The sequence below is a fragment of the Rutidosis leptorrhynchoides genome, chromosome 10, assembly GCF_046630445.1.
Source record: "Rutidosis leptorrhynchoides isolate AG116_Rl617_1_P2 chromosome 10, CSIRO_AGI_Rlap_v1, whole genome shotgun sequence".
Classification (NCBI taxonomy): domain Eukaryota; kingdom Viridiplantae; phylum Streptophyta; class Magnoliopsida; order Asterales; family Asteraceae; genus Rutidosis; species Rutidosis leptorrhynchoides.
In genome coordinates, this window is record NC_092342.1 from 115,517,620 (window position 1) to 115,532,904 (window position 15,285).

The following is a 15,285-nucleotide window of genomic DNA, read 5'->3' on the forward strand; positions in this document are numbered from 1 at the left end:
AATTATTAAATATATTAAATATTAGAGACGTAATTAATAATATAAATATTAAATAACAACTTTTATCGCATAACAACGAATAATCAAACATACACGGCCTATTGAATCTTTTAATACTTAAGTGACCCGTCAGCGTCTAGGTTTGGGCAGGAGCCTTTAAATCGGAACCCCAGCAACCCTCTCCTAAAGGAAGACAGTCATCACCCATTTTCAAGAAATATCAACAACTAAAGTATATCAAATTTCCGTATTTACCACGCCAAGTCCCCGGCAGCGGTGCCAAAAACTTGATGTGTTGAAAGTGTGTGCAGTAGTGCTTAGCTTAATCTTCAACTTTTAAATTTATAAAACCTTTTAATTATTACACTTTAACACCCTAACGAGCAACAAAACCCGATCAGAGGTAGTATGTAAGGTCATCGTCCCATGAGACGGGCGGTGTCGATAAGAGTTGTTTTTATTATTTAATTCTTATTAAAGAATTAAAGATATATTTTTATGTCTTTTATATGATAGATTTCTCTTAGGAAAGAGTTTGCTTTTTAAAAGATAAACATAATAACATAAGGAATTGAAGATTCAAAAATAAAGATAAAGATACAAATAAGTATACAAGTGATTATACAATATACAAGTGATTACATGGACAATCAATTCATACGGGATTCATATTAAATAAGTTTCATGACTTATATTAACACAAAGTAGAATAACAATCATAGACCAATTATTATCCCTTAATAGGTTAAACTAAGTGTTGCATATCAATCAATAAGTAGGATTTAAAGCATATGCTAGATATGTGATGTGCATAACTAACATCTTAATTCTTCATGTTCAATTCAATTACATGATACATACCAATCTTGTGATGAGGATCAATATGCAAATAGACTGACAAATTATATAAGCTATTAAACACCAAGTAGATCAACTCAAGTTACTAGCTGAAAGCCAATTACTACTAAGATTTCATGCAATCATTAATTAAACAAATCCAAACGAAGGATCTTCGATTAAACCTAACAATATCAACCTCTATTATATAAGCGTAATTCAAATCAAATAAGTTTATCACTATTAAACCCTTTAACTTAGTTGCATGCAATTCAATTTAACAAGTTTGATGGACCAGATCTAAACAAGTAGCATGAATCAAATAATAGATTTATCAGATCAAGGACTAATCAACCTTAAAATCATGTTAATTAAACATTAAGCATGGCAAACAAGTGTAATCAAGCAAAACAAATTCAAAACAGTTTAAAAATCATCACAGAAACTCAACCATACAGATCTGGAAAAGAACCAGAAACTGCACAGGACGAAGCAAGCCGGCGGCTTCCTTCACACCAAGCCGGCGGCTTCATCTGAATTCCAGATGAAGTTTGACTTTCGTCCACGTAATCACTATGAACATTTAGTTCATGATAAAAGACGAACAGAAACAATTACAGAAAATAAAATAGACAAAACAATAAATTAAAGATAGAATCATACCTTGTAAAGAAGGTAGATGTAAAATTACTTGAATAAAATCTTGAATCTTGATTACAAAAGAGTAAATCTAACCTAAGGGTTTAGAGAAAACCCCTAAAAAAGGAACTATCTACTTCTACAAACTTCTGAATTTATGAACATATGAAAACTGAGACCAGGGGCTTCAATTTATAGTATTTTGGGGCGGTTTGCCAAGCCGGCGGCTTCATTGGGAAGCCGGTGGCTTGCCTTGAGTCGGTGACTCCTCGTGCAAGTTAATCTTGATTATCAAGTCAATCCTTATAACCGTCATACTGAAGCCGGCGGCTTCATAGCCATGCCGGCGGCTTCACTTGATTCGCCGGATCTTTCTGATTTTATCTTGATTTTGTTTCCATTTTTACTTGAACTTGATCAATAAGTTGAGAAAACGTGTAAACCAGGCCGACGGCTTCATTGGGAAGCCGGCGGCTTCCTTTGCCTTTTTATTGACCAACAAGTTCTTTCAATTATTATCGATTCTGGAACATTCTGGTATCTTTCCTTCAAAGCCGGCGGCTTCCTTAGAACCATGCCGGCGGCTTCATACAGCCGCTCTGCAATTTTCTTCATTTTTGATCCTGTTTAATACATAACTTGGACATAATCATTAGAAATATCTTTTTCCCATTTTTACCCATTTTAGTGTGTTTTGGTATCAAAATGACTCAAAAATACTAAGATAACTCCTCAAAATGTTATCAAAAAACTGTATAATTTAGGAGTTATCAATGACAAATGCGTATGGTGTGAACCACGGAGCCGGTAGCACCATGACGCGAGTATGGTTAACCATATGGTGTAGGTGTCGTTTATTTAGCATTTAATATTGTGATGAATATATACTATTGGTTATGCTAGCTTGCGGTATTGGAGATTATTAGCTTTATACTTTGCGATGGTATGCTAATTAGATTGCTAGCATGTATGCAGTATTTGTGTAAGTGATTGTAAGTAAGTAGATTATATATGTATATGTATAATTATTGCATTCACTAAGATTTATGCTTACCCCTCTCGTTGTTTACCTTTTTACAGATATTGTGATTGTGAAGCTAGCTAGTTGTTAGACTAGTTGCGTAGGAGCGCTTGGGCTCGATGGGGTAGTTTTTGGATATTTGGACGCAGATTGGAATTTGGTAGTTCCTAGGATTATGCTCTTGGTATCGGGTCGGGTTATTGAGTATTAACCCGTATTTTGTGTGATTCGGTCGTTATTACAAATGCTTTTGTAATGTGTCATTTGTGTACCAAGGGTCATTATAAATTGTTAAACATATCGATATGATATTATATTTTTGATTAATACAGAGTTGAAAATATTATGTATTATGAACGCTTTAATGGGACCTAACTTATAAAAAAAATAGTGCTTCATTTTTGATAAACGGATTTGGGGTCGTTACATGTTTCTAATCTTAGCATGACCGAGATCCTACGTGGGAATATTTCGGCTTCAAGCACAAGTTTGGGTAGGAAAATCTGGCAGGCGGTTGAATGGGTATGTTCGTATTTAATTTGGAAGAATAGGAATAACAAAGTATTTCGTGGAAAGAGTTAGAATACACCGGTGGCTTTCAATGAAGTGCAAATTAAGTCTTTCGAGTGGATTTCACATCGTCTATAAAAGAAGAAAATCGATTAGCTAACGCGGATAAATGACCCGAGTGTGTACTTGAAGTTATTGTAATTTAATGTAAATAGTGTATTGGTTTGCTTACTTTGCAACCAATTATGTAATTGTCGTGTTTATGTGTTGACCCAGTTGTGGGTTGGCTTGGTTGTACATGTACTTTTGAGTTATAAAATTCCCTGCTTTTCAAAAAAAAAAAAAAAAACAAAAAAAAAAAATATGTACATTCACATATGCGTCACATCAACGAATCTAATGAACTGGCACCACATCATTGAATTTTCCAACGCCATGTCATGCAAAAATAATTTTTGAGTCTTTCAGACAAAAACTCATTTTCTAGCGACACATCATCGAGTATTTGATGGCGTGGCACCACCTCATCAGATTTGATGACGTGGTGTCACGTCAATAGATTTGATACCGTGACGTTTATGTGGATGCACATGTGGACGTATATTACTTTTATTAATATTTTTTTTTCCAAATTATAATCTTTTCTCTGTACTAAATTGAAATCATGTTACTTTTTTGAACAAAGTGAAAAGCGATATTCCTTTTATCCGAAAATTTTGACTTTTTTAATGTATACTTTGAATTTTGTATCCACTTCAATTTATTTTCTTTATTTCTAATTTTTTTCATCCCCTTTAACCAAGGTTGCAGAAATTGGTTCTCGGGCTCCAAAACGAGAAATCGGAGAACTCGGGGAGTTATCGGCGGTTGACTTTCGTTGACTTCTGAGATTTTACCGATTTTACCGAGATTTGACCGATTTTTTCGAGATTTGACCGATTTTTCCGAGAATTGACCGATTTTTGGCCGATTCCAAAACGAATTCTCGGCAGGGAAGTCAAACCGATTTCTCCCCGAGAAATCGGCCGAGTTTTTCGATTTTTGCAACACTGCCTTTAACAATCAAATTTAACAAACATTTTTCCGCCGCAACGCGAGAGACGCCATGTCGTTCCATACTAACATGCTAGTTCAGTAATAACCAATAACACTAACTAAATTATGTTTGTAATCAATTTTTAATTAATATAACTTATTTGTAATCAATTTTTAATTAATATAACTTATTTTCTAGGACCTATTAAATAATGTCATTTCTTGATTATTCATTCAAAAACCACGTGTATCGTAAAAAGTTACTGGAAATATGTACAAGTTATTGCAAATATCACCACCTAAAAGGTTATGATTCATTCATACCATCAAATTATTTATTGCTCACAAGTTGCATCTTCAGAATATCATTTTTTCACACCATTCAGTATTTAACATTTAACATTATTAATAAAGCGTACACTTCAAATAAGATCATCCTCAAATCTAGAGGAAACATAATTACTCCTTTAAAAAATGGTAACCTTTATTTAGCTTAGACCATCCATATATGAAATCTCCGTTTATAATGATCAACCATTTTAAATCCAATTTAGACCTTATTTGCTCCGAAAAGCAAGATTATAACTCCTATAAATATGGTTTATGATCTTCTTTATCTAGAATCTAATCTAAAGTTCAAGTTTGATTCCAACATTATGACGAAATTTAGATTGATATATGTTTCTCTTATGATAATTTTCATATCCTTACTTTTTAATCCTGCATTTGCACATAGGAAACCAGAAGATTGTGTACCTCCACACGACCGAAAACCAAAGCCTCCACCACAAGACCCGAAACCAAAGCCTCCACCCCAAGATCCGCAACCAAAACCCCCACCCCAAGACCCACAACCAAAGCCTCCACCGCAAGACCCAAACCCAAAGCCTCCACCGCAAGACCCCAAACCAAAGCCTCCACCACAGGACCCCAAACCAAAGCCTCCACCGCAAGAACCAAAAGAAAAAACTCCACCACCCCCAGAAGACACGAAAGAAAAAACTCCACCACCACAAGACCCGAAAGAAAAAACTCCACCACCACAAGATCCAAAAGAAAAAACACCGCCACCACAAGACCCTCCAACTGGTCCACCACAGGACTGGAAACTAACCCCTCCAAAGTACCCGACACCAAAGCCACCATCAGATGAGCCGCCAAAACCAACTCCATTTCATGATAAATACAAAGGTCGTTTCTCCACCGTGTATGCTTTTGGCGACTCATATACCGACACAGGGAACGCTCAATTCATGGGTAAACTAACTTTATCATTTTCGGGCTCTTTGAGCTCGCCGTATGGTTCCACCACATATGGCAAGTCCTCAAACCGCCTATGTGATGGCCGCTTAGTTCTTGATTTTATTACCGACTCTCTAGGCTTGCCCTCCTTACCTCCTTACCAATCAACCTCGGCTAACTTCACAAATGGCGTAAACTTTGCTATTGCCGGAGCCACAACTCTAGCCAATGACCTTTTGTCAAAGTTCGCTCGACTTTTTCTATGGAAAGGCACACCATTAGGTATATGGACTCAATTAGATTGGTACAAAAAGTATCAAGGAGAGCTATGTAAAGGGCTAGATGAAAAAGCATGCTCGGAAAAACTGAAAACTGCGTTGTTTTGGGTCGGGGAGATTGGGCTTAACGATTATTCTCGTGCGGTTGGATCAACGATTCCACTCCCAACCATAGCCAGGTCCTCGGTTGCTTATACAACAGAACTTGTCAAGGTATGTATATTTTTTCTTTTTCTTTTTTAAATAAAACATAAAAGCTTTGGTGTTCGGGTAGGTAGTACTAGATTATAATTTGATTTCCTTTTTCATCTTAAGGTTTTCACTTGCTAATATATATTGCAACACAGACATTGATACGAAACGGGGCGAAAAACATAGTCGTACAAGGCTTACCGCCAATCGGTTGTCTTCCGCTAGACATCTCCATTACTCCGATAAGCATCCGTGACAGATCGGGGTGTTCACAGATTGTAAACGCTGCAGTAGTAGTTCACAACCAAATCCTGCGAGCCAAACTAGAAATGTACCGAAAACTGCACCCAGATGTTACAATCATATATGCAGATTCTTGGAAAGCATACTACGCCATTAGAAACAACCCACAAAAATGCAAGATTCGAGAAACTGTTAAAACTTGTTGTGGTTCTCCCGGTAAAAAAGACGGCACGAATTTCGATATTCAATCGTTGTGCGGGTCTTCAGGTACTTCAGTATGTGATGATCCAAGCCAATATATTAGTTGGGATGGGATTCATCCTACCGAAAATATGAACTATCACATGACCGATCAATTCATAAATCAAGGATGTTGTGATCCACCGTTCGAAAAACTAATGAAAAACCCACCCGTTTAGGTCCGACCCAATATGCAGAGCCCCGAATCATCAAATTCAGAGGGCAGATTAATGTAAGTAATAAACAAGTTAGATTTTTCTTTTTATTCCATGTAACAAATTTGAAGGAAATATAGTTACAACCGGCCGCTATTTACATTTCAAGGGTCGGCTTTTTTATGTAATTTTCTCAAATGTCGCCCTCTATACAATAAATACTATAGTTTCTTCAGTACTCGTAAAACATGAAGAAAAGGGCATCCGATGAATCTTTAGGGAGATTATTTATGTATAGATAGAAACGCACCAAATCCTCCTTCACGACAAGATTGGTGTCGATGACTTCATCATCACACGTGAGAACCCATAAATCTCGTGACATTACTCTCTTTATGTTACCCCTACAAAACGGGCATGACGCTGCTCTTGCGTTCCTGAAAATTTGAATACAAGATTAGTAGTAGTAACATAAGCTTCATGTGTTGTACTTCTGTATTACAAAACACATTGTTGCACAAGGTTCGGTATATTACCAATCGCGGTAACAGTTGATGCACATTGCATGGCAGCAATTAGGCAATACCATCTTGGTGCAAGGTTCTAAACATATCCCACATTCATTTTCACGTTCCAGATCAATATTAGTGAACCCGTCTTCTTTTTCTAATTTCTTTTGGCCCGATATCATCAATACCGAGCTCTCTGCTTTCGACCCGTTGTCCAGCTCCACCAAATCGCAATGCAACCTTCTAAGAGATGGAAGTATGATGGCTACATACAAACAAAGATAGAGTCAATCACAAACACACATGATTTTATTGTTTGTACGGATATAAAAAATGGTTGGGTAGGGTATTTTTCAAGGCATTTTAACAATGTAAAAGATGGTAAAGATATATTTGACAACCGTAAAAGTCATTCACAGTTGTCTTCCTTGCATGTCTTGAGATTTTCGGTCTCCCATCAGTATATACCTATAAGAAAAATAATGTACTCCGTAATTGATAACTTAGGTGGTGTGCTATTTAAGGATACTAAATTAAGTTATATTCATTAGCCTGTTTAGTACTCCCTCGGTCCCAACATAACTGTCCCAATATGACTATTGAAAATCTTGCTTTCTCAACTTTGGCTTTAAAGTTAAAATGGGACAGTTATCTAAAGTCAAAGTTGAAAAAGAAAGGCTTTCAAAGTCAAAATGGGACAATTATTTTGAGATGGGGGGAAGTAATTTATTATCATGTTGACATATGCATATGAATTATGAACTAGTGAATGAGCAAAATTATATAACTTACCTTATAGATGATAACGTTGAATAGATTCAAGTATCTAGGCACGAGACACATGCAAGAAGAATCAATCCATTGTAGCAAGAACATAATTAGAGGTGTTAATTGATCATGAACTAATTTCATCTGAAATCGTGCACCATCTTTGGCTCGAGGAATTGCTGCAGCTCTGTATAATCATAATCATTGGGAAAGAAGAATTAGCATATAGAATAAAACTAATGGGATTTGATTAATATAACCTTTCAATAAAATGATTTAGGAGATTAGATGCACACTTAAGTTGACTTTCAACTCATTTGAAATGTTTAAACATTAGCCAACGCTTTCGATTTTACAAGTAAGAGATGGAAAGCGACCCGAATTGACTCATTCCATTTCATACACAAAAGGGCGAAATTCACTATCTCTACCCACAACCAACCGTACTTTATATTTGAGAGTCACAAAATTGTCAAATAACTAAAACAAATATAATGCTAGAGAGTACCAAAACCACTTAAAATTCTATGTTCGAGAACATTAAATTCGAAATGAAGCGAGTAAAATCTGATTATATTGATAACATTTATCCATCAGTTAGTTCATTATATTGAAATGCGAATCACAAAACGTACCCTACTTCTAGGAAGGAAAAAAAATTTCTTTTTTTCCATATGTTAAAATATTCAAGTCATTGTCAACATATAAGAGCACAGGGTGTCCCCCGTTCCTCACCTCGCCGTCCAAGCAAAATCGACGCCGGCCCACCGTCGGCCGACACCGATTCGACGTCCCCGACGTTATTTTTCGGCGTCGAAATTCAATTTCGAGCCATGGACGGTGTGAAATAGAGCCGTTGAAGTGTTGGATTTTGTGATTTTACCGTTAAAATTCAAACGGTTTGATTTTTTTTTTCTTTTTCTTTTTCTTTTTCTATATAAATACTATACATTTTCATTTCATTTCAACTCGCACTTCATTTTATACAAAATTTCTAAAATACAAAAAAAAAGAAATATATATATATCTCTTTTAATTTAAAAAAATGTCTTCATCTTCGAGTAGTTTGCACGACGGTTTCACAAATTATACGCTCAACTTACTTGATCAAGTTGATGATTCTTCGGACGATGGTGTTAATTCTCGTCGTTACGTTCGTCGTGATCATTATGATGCTCATAATCGTTTGATGGACGATTATTTTGATGAGGGTTATACGGAAGATCAATTCAAACGCCGTTTTTGGATCGAAAGGTGTGACGCTCGTGCTAGACGAACAAGGGAGCTACGTGATAGAAAAGTGCACGAAGGCTTACGATTGGATTTGGTTGAACATTTATGGGCTCTTCGAGAATTAAATTAATCGTTTTTCAATATTTCAAGAATAAATGTAATGTTTTTTTTATTAATGTAAGGTTTTTTTATTATTATTTGAAGTTTTTTTAATATTTACACAATTAAAAAATATACAAAATAAATTAAAAAAAAAGGACACTGAAAATGGACACTGAAATGGACACGGACACCAACACCTAACAACCAATCAGTCAATCTCAGTGTCCAAAATGGACACTGAGGAGGACTAGGGGCACCTCGTGCTCTAACCAAGTCCATCAAGAAATCTAACTTTGACTTCTAAGAGCAATAATAAGTTATGCTTAACCCTGATTTTTGACAATATTATTTTCTTCTGTTATAGCAAAAGGTTTTAACTTCTACTAAAAAATCATGTGAAACTGAAACTACAAAATAATAGCTTTAATCACTAAAACTATATATAGTTGTGCTATTATGTATAAAAACATGAGTGATTGACTTTTCAACCCATCATATTTGCCAATTTCATAGCAAATGGAACCATTGTTGATTTGTTATACAGCAACTGCAAGGACAACCGCATTCTAAACATCATACTTTCCACTTCAATGCAACCACAGTTCCCACACACACACACACAATCAACATAAGATTCTAAACTATAAGTATTGCTAATTTGCTATGTAATGCCTCAAGCCAAAGGAGCCAAGCACAACTTAGTTCACCCGGTACCAGGTCTCGCGCTCGAGGGCTTGATTACCCGAGGTTTTACCTTCTATGGGGAGCCAATGTGCTCGTTCATAGGAGGGTTTCCTCGCTTACCGGAAAAAAAAAAAAAAAACAAAAAACAAAAAGGAAAAAAAAAAAAACTTAGGTGTTCGATACTTAGGATTTTTTTTTACAGAAAAAAACCCTATTCTTCAGTAATCTAAAATCAAATTTTCATGGAAGCCGGCAAATTTGAATAAAAATTTCCATTTCAATTTAATCACCCAAAAATCAGTTTATTTCATCATCTTCGTATCAAAGATTCCAACTTTAAGAACTAATCCTCTAAATCCAATGAAAGATTGAAACTTTTAAGCTCCCCAAACACAAAAGTTTCAATCTTTAATTAATTTATATTAAATATCAAAGACCATAATCCAGAAACAAGAAGTTCAATTATACAAAACAAACCCTTAAAAAAGACCCATATGAAAAAAGATTGATAATTTGACTTACAAAGCATTAGCATGTTGTATATCAGCCTCAATAACCTTCAAAGAATCTTCATAAGAAGACCTCCCAAGTGGGTAATACATCATTTCCATCTTCTATAATTTCTTCACAAATTTTTTTTATTTATTTATTTATGAAATTAGAGTGAGAATTGAAGTCTATGTTCTTAAAGGGTTCTTCCTTTGATCCTTCACAAAAAATTAAAATCAATCCCAGATAGATGGGTTATCAAGTGTATTAAATTAAAGATGACTTGAATAAGAAGGGGGAAAAAGGCTTGGAAGAAAAGGCAAAGAAAAAGGGGTTCTTATCCTGTTGGTTGTGGCTTTGAGTTGTTTAACGAGTCAAATAGAAAATTGATGACCTCAAAATGAGGTTAGGAAAGTATTAGTTGAATTTTTTTTTTGGGTTTGTTAAAAGATGCTTTGGTGGCTTCTAAACTTTGAAATGTTACTATAATTTTTTTTTTTTTTTTAACTCTTTGGTATAATTGTGTGTTAATTAAATATCTTAAAATAAAATGTATTTAAAGAGCTAACTTTCTATACTTTACTACGGTGCATCTTAAATAAGGGCGGTGATCCTCCACTGTGATGACTCGGAAATTTCTGACCAAATTTAAACTTTAATCTTAATCTATAATCGACACGATAAGCAAAGTCTATAATGTGAAAGTCTCAAAAACTTTGAACTATGTTCATGTAAACATTTGACCTTTGACTATTCCCGACGATTCACGAACCTTAAATCGTAAATAGAAATGTAGATATAAATAACTATACATGTAAATAATTAAATATTATAAATTAAATATATTAATGAAGTATTATGCGATTTGGTTATTTCGAAAGATAACTTAAACATGTTATTTAAAATTGTTATTTAAAAATAGAGAAATAATTTGAATGTATATATAATTTGTCTATATTAACAAAGTATTAAATGTTATACTGTGGGTTTATTTGTTTCAATATAAAACATAATTATGCATAGTAGTTTGAAAGTATATAACCATTACTATATGTATATTATTTAAAATGTACGGATATTATGTATATATAATATATATTATATAATTATCAAATATTACATAATTAATAAAATGTAATATTAATATATGTAATTACAAGTTGAAAATATAATTGTATTAGTAAAATTATTATTTCTTTCATATTTGCTAATTAATATAGTATTATCAATATTTTCTATTACACTTTATTATTTGATATTATTATTAATGATATAATTAATTCTATTATTATTGTTATTATTTTTATCTATATATTTACAATTACAAATATGATCATTATTATTATTAGAAAATAATACATTTTATTATTATTAAAATTAATAATATAATTATTATCATTTATTTATTATTAGTATTTTTATTATTAACCTTGACATTATTTATTTATTTTTATTAGTATCCTTATCAATAATATATTACTATTAATAATAATAATATTATTATTATTATTAATTTTAATTGGATTATTATTATTTATATAATTATAATTATTAATATATTTTTTTAAAAGGCAAGCATGCATCATATAATTATTAATATTAATTATTAATTATTAATATAATTATTAATATTAATTATTAATTAATTGGATAAAAGTGTACGCATCAAATTTCAGAAGCAGATTCTGTTGTGTGTAGCTATCGAACTATAGATAATTCTTGTTGTTGTCTCTAAGTTGTTACAGGTCAATGTCAGTTTATAATCCAAACAAGAATCGATTTACATCATGAAAAGCTTTTATAGTTTTTTACATTTTTTGTACGAGCAAGAATCATCTGTCGACATTAGCTGGCCATACAACAATCCAAGAATTAGTTAGCAATCCATTCAATCCTTATCACACTTTACGTTATTTATTTTATTTCTGTACGAATGGTGATCCTTAACGATTTCATTTGGCGACAAGACAATCGACCACCTCATACTTGTTGAAATTTCATTTGAATAGACAACACCACCATCCTCGAAACCCAACACCACCCTACAACTCTGAGCACCACCACCGGAGGTCACCATAATCACCACCACTCGTCACCTAGTTGCTACCGTTGAATATTACCCAAACCATCATTGTTATTGCATTTTTTTCTCTGCTCGAAAACAGTGGCTTCTGCTACTGCTACCCTTCGAATCCGTTCTATGTAAACAAGGTGTTGATGCATGGTGATATGCATGATGATAAATGATATGTGATTATAATAATGAAATGAAATATCGCTGTATGATCTAAAATTTTCTTTTGCACACTTCATGAGGGAAGCCACGAGTTGTTTCTGCTACTACTTATGGTCTTTATTTGAGATGTTTAAAACAAGAAAAAGGTAAGGGTGATAATGATGTCGTGATTATGGAAGTATAATAATGAAAGGTGATGTAAAAGTTGATGATGGGTAATGAATTGAACCACTTGGCATACTCTTTTTCCTTGGCCAACGTTTACAAATCAAATAACCCCACCACCCACTATCCCTATTACTATCATTCACTTGTTTGTATTTGGGTACATGATAAAGCTGATATTTTAGAAGATATATATATTGATGAACCTGCTAGTTTGGGCCGTATTAGTGGTGTAGTGGGTCTAAAGATTCAGGTTAGATATTAGGATTAGGACATTCAAACTTGGGGAAAATTGATGTAGTCAAGTGGGTCATGAACATGTAGGATTAGATTTAGATGACAAACAAAAAGCTTGAGCAACTAACTCCATTCATCAATTGACATTATTATATCATTCTGTTCGTGTACCCAGCAAAAACCGAACCCCATTCGAATTGCTTTATACTTTCAGCGAACCTCCTGCAAATTTAATATTACGCTTGTCTCCTCCAGCTTCTGTTCGTTTACATACTAAAAACCTCATTGGGTAGTGGGCTTATGAGTTAACTTGGGCCGAGATCTCAAGAGTTAGTATTCGGCCTCAGGTATTAACAAGTTAAATAGGGTTAAGTCCGATTATATGACAGAAAATCAGAAACGGAAGGGTGGTTAAAGGTGTTAGTGTGTTGTGGGAGGTCACGAGTTCGAGTCTGCACGGAGGCATTTTTGTGTTCTTTATTTTTGGAAGCTCTTTCTTGAGGTAGCTATGATTGTTATTATTATTGTTATTGTTAATATTATTAGTATTATAACTATTATTATTATCATTAATAATATATGTATTAAGTATCATTTATTATTATGATTATTATTATGGTTACAATTATGATTAGTATTATTATTAAGTATCAGGTATTATTATCTTTATTATCATTACAATTATTATTTCAAGTATTATTATTATTATTAATAAACATTATTATTATCATTATTAGTATTGTTATTATTAAAAATTATTATTTTTACAACTATAATATTATTAATATCATTTTGCTACAAGTATCATCATTATTATTATTATTATTACTATTATATTACAACAAATAAGGATTTTTGCACATAAAATATACTTATTATATATACTATAATTTTTATTAATATTTTATATAACTATATATATCAAACATATTAATATTTTTATATAAATGCATACATATAACAAACTATTTATTCTTAAATCTAATACTAATCGTATATATATATATATATATATATATATATATATATATATATATATATATATATATATAGATAGATAGATATATTAATATATATATATATAGATATATTAATATAACTAGATATATAGATATTAAATATTTTGAATATATATATACACAAACTAAATATGTATAATATATAATTTAAGATGTAATATATATAAACTTGTTCGATTACGATTATATAATTTAATAGATATGCAATTAATATAGGTTCGTGAATCCGAGGTCAACCCTGCATTGTTAAATATCGTCATATGTATTTTTACTACAAAATACATTAGGTGAGTTTCATTTGATTCCCTTTTTACCCTTTACATTTTTGGGCTGAGAATACATGCGCAACTTTTATAACTGTTTTACGAAATAGACACAAGTACCTTAACTGCATTCTATGATAGAATTATCTGGGATTGGGGTTGATTATTATGACACGCATTAGCCCCCAGTTTCCGTTAGAGCGTATGAGCTCCCGAACCGGGTGGATAGTTTATTATTTATGACATTTTGGCACCGGTTGTCCTATATTTTATAAACATGTGTTCAGCCGTGGGGTGTAAAGGCCAGCACAGAGGTTCTATATTTTGAAGGCACATGTATTCAGCCGTGGGGTGAAAGACCGACACAGATGGTTACTATTATATTTTGAATCCTCACCAGGTGTTCTTCATATGAAAGATATTTTTGTGCAGTTGGAATGGGACTTCTGCACGTTTTATAATATTTAAAAATTTTGTGGTCTATTAAAATGATGAAAATGAAATGATTACTATAAACTGATGAACTCACCAACCTTTTGGTTGACACTTGAAAGCATGTTTATTCTCAGGTTTGAAAGAAATCTTCCGCTGTGCATTAGCTCATTTTAGGGATATTACTTGGAGTCATTTATGACATATTTCAAAAGACGTTGCATTCGAGTCGTTGAAGTTCATTAGAGATTATTATTAAGTAAATGACGGATTAGGTCATTTATAGTTGAATATTATGAAATGGTATGCATACCTGTCAACTTTCGATGAAATGAAAGATTTTCTTTTAAAAACGAATGCAATGTTTGTAAAATGTATCATATAGAGGTCAAGTACCTCGCAATGTAATCATATGTAATGTTCTCGTCCATATGGATTTGGTCGGGGCACTACAGGTGGTATCAGAGCGATGGTCGTAGCGAACCAGGTCGACATTAGTGTGTCTAACTAGGAGTTGTTAGGATGCATTAGTGAAGTCTGGACTTCGACCTAGTAGTTGTTAAGTTATATTAATGAGTCTGGACTTGAACCTGGTCCGCATGTCAAAAGTTTTGCTTATCATTTCTTGTCAAAAATTACCTGCTTATCATTCTTAGTCTAGACACATGTTACTGCATTGATTGCATGAATAGTGTATAGACAAAAATTCATATCTTAGTGTCTCTGCTAATCCATATATTAGTGTATCTGTCACTA

The 15,285-nt window shown here is 33.0% G+C and overlaps 1 protein-coding gene across 1 annotated transcript; it reads right to left on the reverse strand.

The window, feature by feature from the left end:
- Nucleotides 1-6,624: 6,624 nt before the first annotated feature.
- LOC139872638 (E3 ubiquitin-protein ligase AIRP2-like) lies at nt 6,625-10,513 on the reverse strand. Its single transcript, XM_071860551.1, has 5 exons — nt 10,211-10,513; nt 7,694-7,856; nt 7,303-7,369; nt 6,929-7,166; nt 6,625-6,829 (listed from the first exon to the last, which is right to left on the reverse strand). Exons 1-5 carry the CDS (start codon nt 10,297-10,299, stop codon nt 6,625-6,627), a joined length of 762 nt encoding a protein of 253 aa, XP_071716652.1. The 5' UTR covers nt 10,300-10,513.
- Between the last annotated feature and the right edge of the window lie 4,772 nt (nt 10,514-15,285).

Coding starts and splice junctions, on each gene's coding strand:
- LOC139872638 (XM_071860551.1), bottom strand. CDS start 10,299: ATGGAAATGATGTATTACCCACTTGGGAGGTCTTCTTATGAAGATTCT. Junction 7,370..7,693: donor TCAACGTTATCATCTATAAG/GTAAGTTATATA, acceptor TTTTTCTTATAG/GTATATACTGATGGGAGACC. Junction 6,830..6,928: donor ATCAACTGTTACCGCGATTG/GTAATATACCGA, acceptor TCAAATTTTCAG/GAACGCAAGAGCAGCGTCAT.